Source organism: Microcebus murinus, chromosome 3, assembly GCF_040939455.1.
Source record: "Microcebus murinus isolate Inina chromosome 3, M.murinus_Inina_mat1.0, whole genome shotgun sequence".
Lineage (NCBI taxonomy): Eukaryota > Metazoa > Chordata > Mammalia > Primates > Cheirogaleidae > Microcebus > Microcebus murinus.
In genome coordinates this window covers 869,609-883,075 of record NC_134106.1, presented here as the reverse complement: position 1 = coordinate 883,075, position 13,467 = coordinate 869,609, and the positions used below count along the sequence as shown (strand labels likewise).

The 13,467-nt window shown below is 57.5% G+C and overlaps 1 protein-coding gene across 2 annotated transcripts in view; it reads left to right on the top strand.

Moving 5' to 3' along the window:
• The window catches only part of PXDN (peroxidasin), a 92,151-nt gene that overhangs the window by 52,483 nt on the left and 26,201 nt on the right, over positions 1-13,467 (top strand). For both annotated transcript variants that reach the window (XM_076000512.1, XM_076000511.1), the window contains 7 exons: positions 327-398; positions 1,113-1,184; positions 2,746-2,915; positions 4,190-4,307; positions 6,547-6,716; positions 11,176-11,448; positions 12,842-12,958. In XM_076000512.1, the coding sequence (XP_075856627.1) occupies positions 327-398; positions 1,113-1,184; positions 2,746-2,915; positions 4,190-4,307; positions 6,547-6,716; positions 11,176-11,448; positions 12,842-12,958 (992 nt within the window). The remainder of the gene's footprint in view (positions 1-326; positions 399-1,112; positions 1,185-2,745; positions 2,916-4,189; positions 4,308-6,546; positions 6,717-11,175; positions 11,449-12,841; positions 12,959-13,467) is intronic.

The window sequence follows — 13,467 nt, the reverse complement described above, 5'->3', positions numbered from 1 at the left end:
GTAGCCGTCTGTGTCCGACAGTACGCTCAGAGTCGGGATGAAATGCACGTCATCCCGGCCACGTCTGTACGTGCAGACTAACGGGTTTGAGGGCAGGTGCGCTGTCAGTGAGAGCCGCGTGTTGGCATTTCGAGAGCGGAGGCAGCAGGACTGGGCGCGGCCACTCGCGTCCTGTTCGCTTGTTCCCAGTGTGGGGAATCTAGGGCGTCACCTGTTGATGTATGAAATTGAAATGACTTAATAAGCACGTTTCTGAGCAAGCTGAAGCTGAAAAGGGAAATGAAAGTGTTTAAATCGTGTTCTTCCCCTTCTTCTCCATTCTGTAGGTACCTGCACTTCAATCAGATAGAGACCTTGGACCCCGAGTCGTTTCAGCATCTGCCGAAGCTCGAAAGGCTGTGAGTTGTATTTCCTTCCCTGATTCTTCATTTCGGCCTCAGTCTGTGGTCACTAATTTGGTAGAGTCAAGGTCAATGTCTATTAAATGCCTGGAAGCAGGTGCAGACTCTGCATGCCTCATCTGCCAATTCAGAAGTGGGGTTTATAATTTTGTTTTTATTTGGGAACGGTGAGAAAATAGGGGACAGTCCAGTTTTTTTCCTGGACTAAACACTATTCTTAAATTCATTTCTATTAAATAAATGTCATCACTGAGATTTTTTTGGAAGGTGACATACTTGTTATATTGTTTTCTACACATTTAAAAAACTTATGATAGGCCGGGCGCAGTGGCTCATGCTTGTAATCCCAGCACTCTGGGAGGCCGAGGCGGGAGGATCACTCAAGGTCAGGAGTTCGAAACCAGCCTGAGCGAGAGTGAGACCCCGTCTCTGCTAAAAATAGAAAGAAATTAGCTGGACAACTAAAAATGTATAGAAAAAATTAGCCGGGCATGGTGGTGCATGCCTGTAGTCCGAGCTACTCGGGAGGCTGAGACAGGAGGATCGCTGGAGCCCAGGAGTTTGAGGTTGCTGTGAGCCAGGCTGACACCACAGTATTCTAGCCCGGGCAACAGAGTGAGACTCTGTCTAAAAATAAATTAATTAATTAATTAAAAACATAAAAAACTTACGACAACACAATGTTATATTACGATGATATCTCTTCCACAGATTCTTACACAACAACCGGATCACACATCTAGTTCCAGGGACGTTCAGCCACCTAGAATCTATGAAGAGACTGTGAGTATACGGCTCTGTGTTGCCTTCGTACAAAACTGCATTGTTCCTGTTTTCCATCCCCTGCCCCCGTTTAACACTGGGGATGTGCTTCACGAACGTGCACGCGTGTGGGTGTGCAGGGGACGGCAGGGGGCTCAGGGGACGGCAGGGGGCTCAGGAAAGTGGCGGAGAGTTGACCCCATGATGGGCCCATGAGACATTCTTAGGAATCATCTTTAAATTCTTCACATTGAGTTTCGGTTCTGTGCACGTGTCACTGTTGAAAATAAAACCAGTTGGCAAAGAATCTCTTTACCGTGCCCATCCCTTTCACCTGGGCGTAGCCGGAGCCCCAGCACCCGGCCCCGACGCTGCCCATGCCCGCCAGGGGAGGGCAGACCCGTCACGGGGCCAGTTCCCTGCCCTTGTCCCCGCCAGGCTGACGTCCTGGGGAACACAGATGGGAGGCATGACCGTCATCGGGCCTTGTGAGTGTGAACTGGGCCAGTGTGAACTGGGCTGGTGTGAATTTGGCTGGTGTGAACTGGTCCGATGTGAACTGGACCTGTGTGAACTGGGTTGGTGTGAACTTAGCCAGTGTGAACTGGACCAGTGTGAACTGGGCTAGTGTGAACCAGGCCGGTGTGAACTGGTCTGATGTGAACTGGACCTGTGTGAACTGGGCTGGTGTGAACTTAGCCAGTGTGAACTGGACCAGTGTGAATTTGGCTAGTGTGAACTTAGTGTGAACTGGGCCAGTTTGAACTTGGCTGGTGTGAACTTAGCCAGTGTGAATTTGGCTAGTGTGAACTTAGCCAGTGTGAACTTAGCAAGGGTCTCACCCACCACCCCAAAGCTCTGTGATCCGGGTGAGGCCCGGCCCCAGGCCCCGCAGGTAGTAGCCACAGTATGGCTCCCAGGGTGTGGCCATGAGCCCCTGCCAGCCTCCAGTGCTCCTGCCAAGGGCCCTCCCCCTCGTGCGGAAGCTGAGATCTTCCCCAGGGCCCACGGGGTCCAGCTGTGTCCCCTCCTTGGGACCAGGCATGTCGGGTGCCCAGGACACTCTTGCCAGCGGCTCCCCAGGACGGCTGGGACCCTGCGGGGCTCAGGGGTCAGCCCTGGCTGGAGGAGGTCCCAGGACAGAGGGAGGCAGCACCTGGTGCTAAATGCCCAGGCTCCACAAGAGCGAGTAACCCCTGCGGGTCACCCCTGCGGGTCACCGCTGTGGTTATTATTGAGGGGCTGATTTATATGAACGTACCCCACCACCTCTCTTTCTGGAACTTTCCTCACTGGAGCAGGGGTTGGGACTGGACATGGCAGCGTCTGTCTGCTGGTTCGTCCTGCGCCTGCCTGCACCTTGTCTATGGCCCCCGCCTGCACCTCTCGAGGGCCCTTCCTGGCGTGTGTGTCTCTGCCTCGCCCCGCAGTCCCTTGGGATGGGCCTGAGATCCAGTCGCTGCCGCGTGCCGGCATGTCCCACGCGGCGCGTGCACCAGCCCTGGCGGCCCGTCCGGGTGGCGGGACAGGCGGACGCCCCCGTCCCCTGCTCCTGCACACCGGCCAACTCCGCCTCCTACAGGCGGCTGGACTCGAACGCGCTGCGCTGTGACTGCGAGATCCTGTGGCTGGCCGACCTGCTCAAGACCTACGCGCAGTCCGGGAACGCGCAGGCCGCCGCCACCTGCGAGTACCCCAGGCGCATCCAGGGGCGGTCCGTGGCCACCGTCACGCCGGAAGAGCTGGACTGTGGTGAGTGGGCCCGGCTCCCGCAAGCTGGGGGTCCCCTCGGGGCTGGGGTGCCGGGAGGTCGGTGGCCGCACCGTGGTCGGGAGCCTCTGGGAGCCCCGCCAGAGCCCTGAGGCCCCACGGGGTCTCCGCTGTGGCCGCCGCGGTCCCTGTGAGCTGGCGCGTCCCGGCGGGTTCCTAAGAACCCAGCTCACCGCGTCGCAGCGGAGTTGCCGAGGTTGGCGACTCGGTCCGCGGCCCCCTTGAACTTACCGAGCTGTTTTCCACGTGCCGTGCTGTCCTCCCACGCAGGGCTCACCTGGCGGGTTTGAGGGATTCAGACTTGCGCAACCTCGGTAATGAGGAGGTGGCGCCGGTTGTGTTTTCCTGACAGTTGTGGGGGTGCGGGGATTTAGGGAATGTCATGATGAGGCGTGTGCTCCGTAAAGTTGTCCCTGGCAGTCCGGGGGTGGGGACAGTGAGAGCCCCATGAGGGCAGGAGGAGCTGACGCCGAGCTGCTGGGGGCACAGAGAGGGGCACAGCGCAGGGACTTGGGGACTCGATCCCAGAGCCGCCCCGTCGGCGGAGCCCAACCTTGACTGGAGGGTCTGTCCTGTGGCCGCTGGCTGGGACCCGCGGTGCTGGCACAGCAAGCGAGACGACAGGCGTGGCCCACGCTCAGGCGTGCACGCGGGACACGGACCAGCACTTTGAGGAACCAGGCAGAGAGGGGAGCAGGCGGCCCCTGCTTGTGCCCATGGCGGCGGCGGCTCCCACGCAGGCCTGGCGCCCCGGGTTCTTGGCACCCAGGTGGAGGCGCTGGCTGGCGGGGGCAGGGAGAGCAGCCCCTCCCACCTCCCCAGGGCAGAGGGGGAGGGGACACTGGTGGGGCAGGCGGCAGCCACCGCGCCAGCTTTGGTGCCCAGCGCCTGATGGTGTTGGGGAGATTTGTTCTTCCCGGGTCTCTTTAGCTAAGAAGTGTCATCTTGTTCTTTTATTCACGGAAACAGTGGTTTGTGGAGTGTCGCTCCGCGTACTTCTTTCCGTCCTTGACGCGCCCTGAGCGGCCGCTCGCTGGCTGCTGTCTGGAGCCCCCTCTGTGCCGCGTCTCCGAGCTGTCCGCGCTGCGGGCGTCTCTGCGGAGAAGCCGCGGCCGCTCCCGTGGGGGATTCCGTGGCGGAGCGTGTGCTTGGGCCTCGCGGTTTGCTCTTGGACATGCGGGACTTGCTCGGGTCTTTGTCTAATTCCACTTCGTGGTTCTGGACTGAGGAAGGTTCTGTCTCCCTGTCGGGCACAGAAAGGCCCCGGATCACGTCCGAGCCCCAGGACGCAGACGTCACCTCGGGGAACACGGTCTACTTCACCTGCAGAGCCGAGGGCAACCCCAAGCCCGAGATCATCTGGCTGCGAAACAAGTAAGTCGCGGTCGAGTGGAAACGTCCCTCGGAGTCGCGCCGGGTGCCGGGGAAGGCGGGAGGCAGGGCACGGGCACCTTTTCTGGTCCTAGTGGCAGACGGAGAGGTCTCGAGGCCGGGCCCCAGGGGAATCCCCGGCTCACGCCGCCTTCCTCGGCGGCCTTGGGTCTGCAGCGCCGCGGCAGGTGCTGCCTGGCAGCTGGTCACTCCCCTCCCTGCCGGTTCTGCCCCACCCGGCCGTGTCCCGTCCTGGTGACCGCAGACGGCTTGCTCTGGCCGCAGGACTCTGGCTCTGGCCCTTGGCGGCAGCAGGCTGCGCCCCGGGGCGCTGCGAGCAGACCTGAGGAGGTGGGGAGGGGCCTGACCTCTGCTGGGGATGGTGTCCTTGGAGGGGACTTGCGAGGCAGGTCGCTGGGGGCTCCAGGGTCCCGTCTCCGAGCGCCATCCGTGGTGAAGTGCAGCGCTTCGGAGCCCTGAGGTTAAACCGCCCGACGGCGGCGCCTCCAGTGCGCAGGCGCGCACGCTGGGCTGCGCCCGCGGATGGAGATGTTCCCGGTGCGTCAGGGTCTGGCGTCTCCGCGCTGCGCTCTGGCTGCGTTTGGCCTTGAGGGAGGAGGGAGCCGCTCCGGAGGTCACAGCCCAGGGGTGCACGGGGCCAGACGGTCTGTCCTGACTGAGTCGTGGTCCCTGCAGACGGGGTCGGACCCCCGCAGCAGATGAGGCTTTGCCCTGGCGGCGCCGTGTGAGACAGAGCGGGCGCCCCAGGGCGGTGGGGCGTGGGATCATGTGCTCACACTTAGGAAAACTCAGAGCCTCCGCCTCCGGGAGCGCCAGCGTTGGCGGGATTTGAAATCCAGAGTAGAGCGCCCCAGGGATTCGGAGATGTGCGTTTGAAGGCAGGGGAGCGTGGACCGGGTGCAGATCCTTCACGCTACATTTATAAATCAAAGAATGGATGCTAAAAGTTAAAATCTCACAGCCAAATAGGAGAGAGCCAGAGCCAAAGCCCTGGGGCTGGGCCCTGTGGCACATCCACCCCGTCTGGGCTGGCACCTCACCTGCTGGCCGGCATCACCTGCCCACCTGCCTCACCTGTGGCCCACTGTGTTCCTGGAAGGGGGGTGGGCCACGTCAGAAAGGTCCTGTTTGTGGGTCGGGGGCTGACTGTAGCGTCCGTCCAGCTGTATCTCAGCCCTTCCCCGGGACGTGAGGATGGACTTCACTCCAGGCAGATCCGTGCCAGGCAGGGGAGAGCGTGAGGAAGGTGTGTGGGGAGAGGACAGGTGCGGGTCACGTGTGAGAGCGTCTTAGGTGTTTGGGAGCACCCTGCAGGTTTCCTGAGCGTTGTCTCGGGAAATGCTTTCAGACGATGCTGGTGCTGTTCCCTCTGCTCAAGTAACACGTATCCCAGCTCCGGCCTTGGGGACGCAGGCAGAGCCATGCCCGGCACTGAAGGTGTTTAGCCCCTGAGCTAAGGTGCAGACCCATCATGCCAGAGGTCCTTGTCTGCCTCATGGTCTGGGTCTCCCCCGGTTCCCAGAGGCTCACACCTGGCTTTCGCCCTCTGTCGTCACCTTTGCCTGCTCTGTGACCTCGGCAATGTCAGAGCCCACCTGCCTCCTCCCCACCTGCCTCTGAGCGGACGAGCCAGAGCAGAGTCACAGGTGGGGGGCCTGGCGGGGGCGAGCGCAGGGTGTCGCCGCCATTCTGGGCCATGCGAGGGGCCATCGTTCCTGGGGGCCAACCGAGTCACACAGAGGATAAAGAGACCAGTGTCCTGCGCTGTCCCTGTGCCCACAATGGGCTCCGTGGACTCCGGGTATTTCCCGGGAGGGAAGCCACCCGCAGCTTGTAGGCATCACTTTTTAAGAGATTGACAGATACAGTTTTTGCTCTTAGCAATGTGAAGATATATTTTCCCCCCTACTTGTTTGCTTTGAATTTTTCCCACGGCGTCCGTTTCTCCCCCTTTGGAATTGGGGCCACTTTAGCACGCCGAGGTAGCTTGGACGTGCGAGTGACAGAAGGAAACGTGTGTGAGCTGGAGACGCACGTGTGTGCGTGACCGCCTGTCAGAAACGCCTGTTGCTCTTGGGAAAGGGGCTTCCTGGGGGGCGGGTGTCGCGGCTGCGCCTGGCACGTGCGCACCTGCTCCCCCTGCTGGATGAAGCTGTCCTCAGGTGGACGCGGCCTTTCCTCGGGCTTGGAACTCCTGAGTGAGCCGGTTCTGTCTCTGCAGCAACGAGCTGAGCATGACGACAGATTCCCGCTTGAACCTGCTGGACGACGGGACCCTCATGATCCAGAACACGCAGGAGACCGACCAGGGCATCTACCAGTGCATGGCGAAGAACGTGGCCGGGGAGGTGAAGACGCAGGAGGTGACCCTCAGGTACTTTGGGTCTCCAGGTACGTGAGCAGTTCCTCGAGGCTTCCCTCCGGAGTTGTTGTCCCTCCCCATCACCTCCGTCCCTTGCTTGTAGCCCGACTTGGTAAATAAGAACAGAGTTGCCCCAGGAGGCCCGGGGTCTAGGAGATTCGTGGGTGTTGCTGTGGTCTGCAGCCAGCCACTAACCTGCGACCCGGTCAGGGCTGCCGTGCGGCGAGCCCGGCTATCCAGAGGGGCCTTGGGGACCTGCAGGACTGCGCCAGGCCCATCCGAGATGCCATGGCACAGGAGCAGCCCGTCCTCACTATTCATAGTGCAGTCTCTGTTTTGCCAAGGGCTCTGATCATTGAAAAGAAGCCCCCCAAAATGTAGATTGTTATGCACAATTTCCATGCTTAAAATATTGGCACCTAATTTAAAAAATTTAAAAGACTGTCCCAGCCACATCCAGCACAGCTGTTCTCTGATGCAGCTGGGTCTTGCTAGGCTGCAAGCTTTGCTCTGGTCCCTGTGTTTCATCCACGGCCCGTGGTTCAGGAGAGGACCCGGGGCTTTGGGGAAGAGCGCAGCAGAGGGGGCTGTGCCCACCGCCTCCTGGGAGAGCAGTGCGGTGGCTCAGGTGCGCCTGCCCACCCACCGGGCGGAGGGCCGGAGCGGGAGCCCCACCCAGAGCGATCAACACATCATTCCGGGGCTGTTTCCCTGGAACTTTGCATTTGGGGCGGTCATAGTTGTAAAACCTGTCAGCAGCAGCATAAGCGGCCCCACGTTTGTTTCCCTATTTAGATTCCCAACTCCTTAAAAACCAGTGTGACCCTTGCATCACTTGTCACTAGGTACGTTCCTGCGTAGGTACAGGGAATGTTACGGATGAGTGAGGTTTCCTGGCTACCAAATTTAGTTCAAAGGGAAACAAAAGGAACAGGTCCTTGCCAAATCAAAGCCATAAGTCAAGCGGATCTCGGCAAGGTTAGCATGAGGCACGCAGCATCCTTCCCAAGTCGGAGTGTGTGAACCTGTGCAAAGAAGAGGGGACATGGCTGATGTCCAGGAGGAGCACATGCTCCGACTGTGCAGAATGAAACGAGCCCACAGGACGGGTGAAGTTGCATGTTAACGAGGCCATACGTACAAGTTAGAGCTGCAGTCCCCAGCCCTTGGGCTGCACCGGTACTTGTTAGGAACCAGCTGCACATCACTGCCTCAGCTCCCACCCTACTCCCGGTCCGTGGAAGAATTGTTTTCCAGGAAACCAGTCCATAGTGCCAAAAAGGTTGGGGGTGGCAGCATTATAGAACAAAGGAGACTGATAATAGATTGTGAAAAATGAACTTGTTTAGGAGAGCTGCTATGTTAAATCATTATTGGACAGGAATAGGTGGCCAGATGTTTAGGGCCTGAAAGCTCCAAATTTAACTCCTGGATCTGAATTTTTGTGTCTTCCTCAAGAACAATAGGCTTCCTTGATACACTAGTCTGAGCATGTTGGTGTAGCTCACTACAGCATAAGGGAGGCTCTCCCACTACCTAGTGCACAGGGAGGCTCTCCCACTACCTGGTGCACGGGGAAGGTCTCCCACTACCTGGTGCACGGGGAGGGTCTCTCACTACCTGGTGTACGGGGAGGGTCTCCCCCTATCTGGTGCAAGGGGAGGGTCTTCCACTACCTGGTGTACGGAGAGGGTCTCCCACTACCTGGTGCAAGGGGAGGCTCTCCCACTACCTGGTGCAAGGGGAGGGTCTCCCACTATCTGGTGCACAGGGAGGGTCTCCCACTATCTGGTGTATGGGGAAGGTCTCCAACTATCACCAAGGAATGGTGATAATGGGAGACTGGGGCTGGCACCCTGCACCCTCTGGCCACATCTGGGTCTATGAACTAAGGACATCTTTTTAAATTTTTAAATGATTAAAACTCTTAAAAAAGGAATAATATTTCACAACACAGGAGAGCTACATAACGTTGAAATTTCAGTGTCTGTAAATTAAATTTCACTGGAACATGACCACACTCACTCTTCGGCGTACTGTCTGTGCTGCTTTTATGCTGCTGTGGCCGAGCTGAGGAGTGGCAGCAAGACTGCACGGCCTTCAGAGCTGAGAACATGTGTTATCTATCTAGCCTTTGTGGGAAAAGTTGCCAATCCCTGTCTCAGAGCATGGTAGTAATCTGTTGTCATAGTAATAGAGTGACTTGTAAGTAGCTTGGCCATAAAAGGCTAAATTATACTCACCAGCTGTCTGTCTGTCTATGTCAAAGCTCTGTTATTAGGGGTACAAAGGTTTCCAATTTTTATCTTCTTGGTGGATTAGATTTTTGATCATTAACACTTCCATTTCTGTCCGTGCTGGATTTTAAAAAAATTCAGACCGACAATTTGTTAAAGTGAGTCCATTTATACTGATTGTAGGTAGCAATCTTATTTTGAAGTATTTGTCCCAGGTTTTCTGTGTTTCTTGCTTTATTCTGAAGTGATTACTTTCATCTCTCACTTCCCACTCCTAGTTTGGAGATTACATACTCTACGTCTGTTCTTCTAGGAGTTGTCCTAGGAAATTTAAATGTCTTCTCACATTGCCACAGTCTAAGTTGCTATGACCTGCCCTCCCACGTGCAGTCTGCCCTCCTAGTCATGTGCTGAGTTCTGGTTTTTACCTGTGACGTTGCGGCTGCCGCCTCCTTTCCGTGTGATCCGCACGGTCCGTGTGGCTCTCATGCCCTCGGCTCTTTCTGTGTCATCGTAGCTCCCTGTCGGTGACTTCCCCACTGCCTCCTGCAGGGGATCACCCTGCACACCGTGCGAGTGTGGCCCGTGTTGAAATTTAAATGAGACTCATCTCTCCCTCTGCCCGGCAGTTTCTTGGGCGAGGTGGGCAGGTGTTACTTTCTCTCCAGTTCTTTTTCTCACCGAGCATATTGGGCGCCCAGCTGCCCTGTTTGAGCCCCTCCCTGGCCTGTCCCGTCTTTCTCCTGTGTGTCCCTGAGGCTCCTTAAAGCCAAATTTAAATCGCAAAGTTCTGCAGACGACTTTGGTGTTTCTCCCATGCCTGCGTAGCGCTGGTTTCCACGTTGCCGTTCTGGCAGAGACGCCAGTACTAAGTGTTACTTCTGTATTTTTATAATTTGTTGTTGCTTAGACACCTGATCAGTGCAGCCCAAATGTTAACAAATGCAAGAGGGCGGAAGGTCTCCCTCCACCTCCCTCGCTGCCCCATCTGAGTCCTCCTCCGTCCCCAGCCCCGGGACACCTGGCCAGTCTCTCCATCCTCTCGCAGAAACTCAGGCTGGGCCAGCAGGGGGTTCTCTTACCTGCCAGGTCTTAGAATCTTCCCGCTCTGTCACTTCAGGACGTGAGGCGTTGTCCTCCGCTTTTCTGTTCTGTAGCTGCACAGAGCTCCGTTTGTCCAGACGTACCACAATTTATAACATATAACAAGTTCCCACTGGCAGCACCTTCAGATTTCTCCCAAACCTTTACCTATCACAGGTCCACATGCTGTCTTCAAAAGCCTCTGGGGGAGATGTTGTTTGGAATTCAGGAACTTGGGAAATTTTTTAGGAGGTAACGTGACGCGTAATCCCCGTGACAGCTGTCACGTCTGCACCTGTAGTCAGGGCGCCAGCGTCTTCTGGCAAGTGACAGTGTCCGCGGCGTGTGGGATAAGTGGACTACGTGGCCTTGTGCTGGACGGGTCAAATTTTGAAAACAAGCAGGTTACAAAAAAATTCCAATCTGGGGAGCTTTTTGGATTCCAGAATGTTGAATAAAGATCGCTGGCTCGAAGACATAACATGACAAAAACGAGAGAAACACAAATTTCTTAGTCCCCCATGTCATTTTACATGCTTGTTAAATATCTGTGGGTTAAATTCCCAGCACGACAGTCTTGCTGAAAGGATGTGCGGATCTTCAGTTTTGATGCCCACGGCCGCACCTCCCCAGGTGGGGGCCGCGCTGATACCTGAGGGCTCTGTTCCCACAGAGTCACCCACAGAACGCGCCAGTGAGTGCGTGGGCTTTTGCCCTAGATTTAGAGCTGAAAAATACTGTCTTGGCACGTTTCTCTTTTTGTGATTGAAATTAAATTTTATGTGTTCTAAATACATCTTATAAACACTGTTTTTTCCCTAATGAGAACCAGGGAAGCTTAACAAGATTGGCGTGATGTATTTAGTGTGAACAAAAGTAAGAATGTCTGGAGCCCGGCACCTGTTTAAAGAAAAGAACCGGCTCTCACCCGTCACTCGAGTCACCTGCCCACCGCGCCTGCGTTCTGCGTGGCCCGAGGCCTTGAGCCGTTTTTATCGCGTGCACTTTTTTTTTAAAAAAAAAGGAAAACGAGAGAATGCAATTAAATGTTGGTTGTTTTGCTCACGTTGGAGCAGAGACAGCATGAGCAGCCGGAACGTAGATGAAATCACGCAGACCAGTGTCGCCCTGGAGAAATTAATCGAGGACTTTTGTTTGGTTGTGACAGCGCGACCCACTTTTGTAATCCAGCCACAGAACACGGAGGTGCTGGTCGGGCAGAGCGTCACGCTGGAGTGCAGCGCCGCCGGCCACCCCCCGCCGCGCATCTCCTGGACGCGGGGGGACGGCAGCCCCTTGCCGGCGGACCCGCGGGTGAACACCACGCCCTCGGGCGGCCTTTACATTCAGAACGTGGTCCAGGGCGACAGCGGCGAGTACGCGTGCTTCGCGTCCAACAGCGTGGAGAGCGTGCAGGCCACCGCCTTCATCATAGTCCAGGGTAAGGCGCCGGGCCACTCGGCCTGCCTCGCCCTCCCCCGTCCCCCGGGCTGGCGCCTGCTGTGTGCGTGAGGCTCTCGGCAGCCTCTGCCCTGTCCACGCGGCCCACGAAACTGACCCGCGCCCTCACCACCACTGGGTGCTCGCGCACAGTCGCCGCGGGGTGGCTTTGGAACAGAGACCTCAGGAGGGCGGCCTCGTGTGTGGCCGCGCCGGCCACACGCCTCCAGCGCCTGGCCCGTAGCGGTGTCTGTGCATGAGTGAGCATGTGTGTGTGTGTGAGTGTGAGTGCATGTGTGAGTGTGAGTGCATGTATGAGTGCATGTGTTTGTGAGTACATGTGTGAGTGTGAATACATATATTTGTGCACGTATGAGTACGTGTGTGAGTACATGTGTGTCTGCATGAGTGAGTGTGTGAGCATATGTGAGTGCATGTGTGTATGATGAGTACCTATGAGTGCATGTGTGTAAGATGCATTTGTGAGTGCATGTGTGCATATGTGTAAGTGTGCATTTGTGAGTGCATGTGTATGTGTGTGTGATTGCATGTGAGTGCACATGTGAGTATGAGTGCATGTATGACTACACATGTGAGTGCATGTGTGATTGTGTGTATGACTGCACATGTGAGTGTGAGTGCATGCATGACTACACATGTGAGGGCATGTGTGATTGTGTGTATGACTGCACATGTGAGTGTGAGTGCATGTGTGATTGTGTGTATGACTGCACATGTGTGAGTGCATGTGTGATTGTGTGTGTGAGTGTGAGTGCATGTGTGGTGCGTGCAGATGTGCCCCAGTTAATCCCCACACCCTGACGACAGCTGTGAGCGCTCCCGCACGGTCACCGTTTGGACGTGGGACCCGGGAATGTCTGTAGCTCCACACCCTCTGCCCTGGTGTCCGAGTGGCGTAATCGTGACATGAACCGTGAGTGGGGACTGAGACAGACGTGCACGGCAGGGGAAATTCCGTCCCCACCTCTGACCGTCCCGCCTCACCAACAGTTGCCGTGGCTCCAGCCATTCAGTCCCTGCGTGTTGCGTGGTCTCCCTGTCCGTGTGGCTGTGACTCTGACAGAGGTGGATCGCGCTGGGCGTGCGTGTCCCACGTGGACTTTCCCACCCTCGAGGCGACTCCCGTCGCTCTGCGCGGAGCTCCAGCCCACAGTCCCTGACGGAGGGGTGGCCACACGCCAACCACACGCCTGTCCGTGCTCCCCCTCCTGGACCACTTGCGCTTTCTCCCAAGCGTCTTCACCGCCCTCCTCCTCCTCCTCCTCCTCGTGGACGTGGCACCCGCAGTCCGGCGTCCCGTCCCTGCGGCCATGTTCTGTGGCACTTTCCCTTGCTGCTTTGTGATGCCCCGTTCCGACTGTTTCTTCCCGCAGCTCTTCCTGAGTTCACCGTGACGCCCCAGGACAGAGCCGTCATCGAGGGCCAGACGGTCGACTTCCAGTGCGAGGCGAAGGGCAACCCGCAGCCCGTCATCGCCTGGACCAAGGGAGGTGAGGCGCCCGGGTCGCGGCCCTTTCCCCGCCCCCGCTCCGGACCCACACGACCCACACGAGACCCCGCTGTCTTCCCCTCAGCCAGGCAAACAGGGCCGCCCCGGGCAGGGCCCAGCTGTGGCCGAACCCCACACATCCGTGGAAGCAGTAGGGGAGCATATTCAAACAGACGACAACTTTTCTTCTCCCTTGGGTTCCTGGGACGGGGTCCCAGCCCGCTTTTCCAACAGGGAACGTGCTGGGCCTGTCACCTGAGGAGGCCCAGCCTGGGTGGGGAGCGTGGGGCGAGGGCAGGCACCGGGCCCTGCGGGAACCTTCTAGGGAGATCCCAGCTGGCAGGTGCCTTTGAGACGTCCTGGTCACTGGGCTTGAGCCGAAGGGCCAGCCCCTTCACTTCCTCCCTCTGGGGTTTGGGATGGGAGGGGGTTGTCCCCAGGAGTAACATGCCAGGACCTCGCTTGATTTTACAGTAACTGCAGCCCCTGCATCCTCTTCCCAGCTCTGCA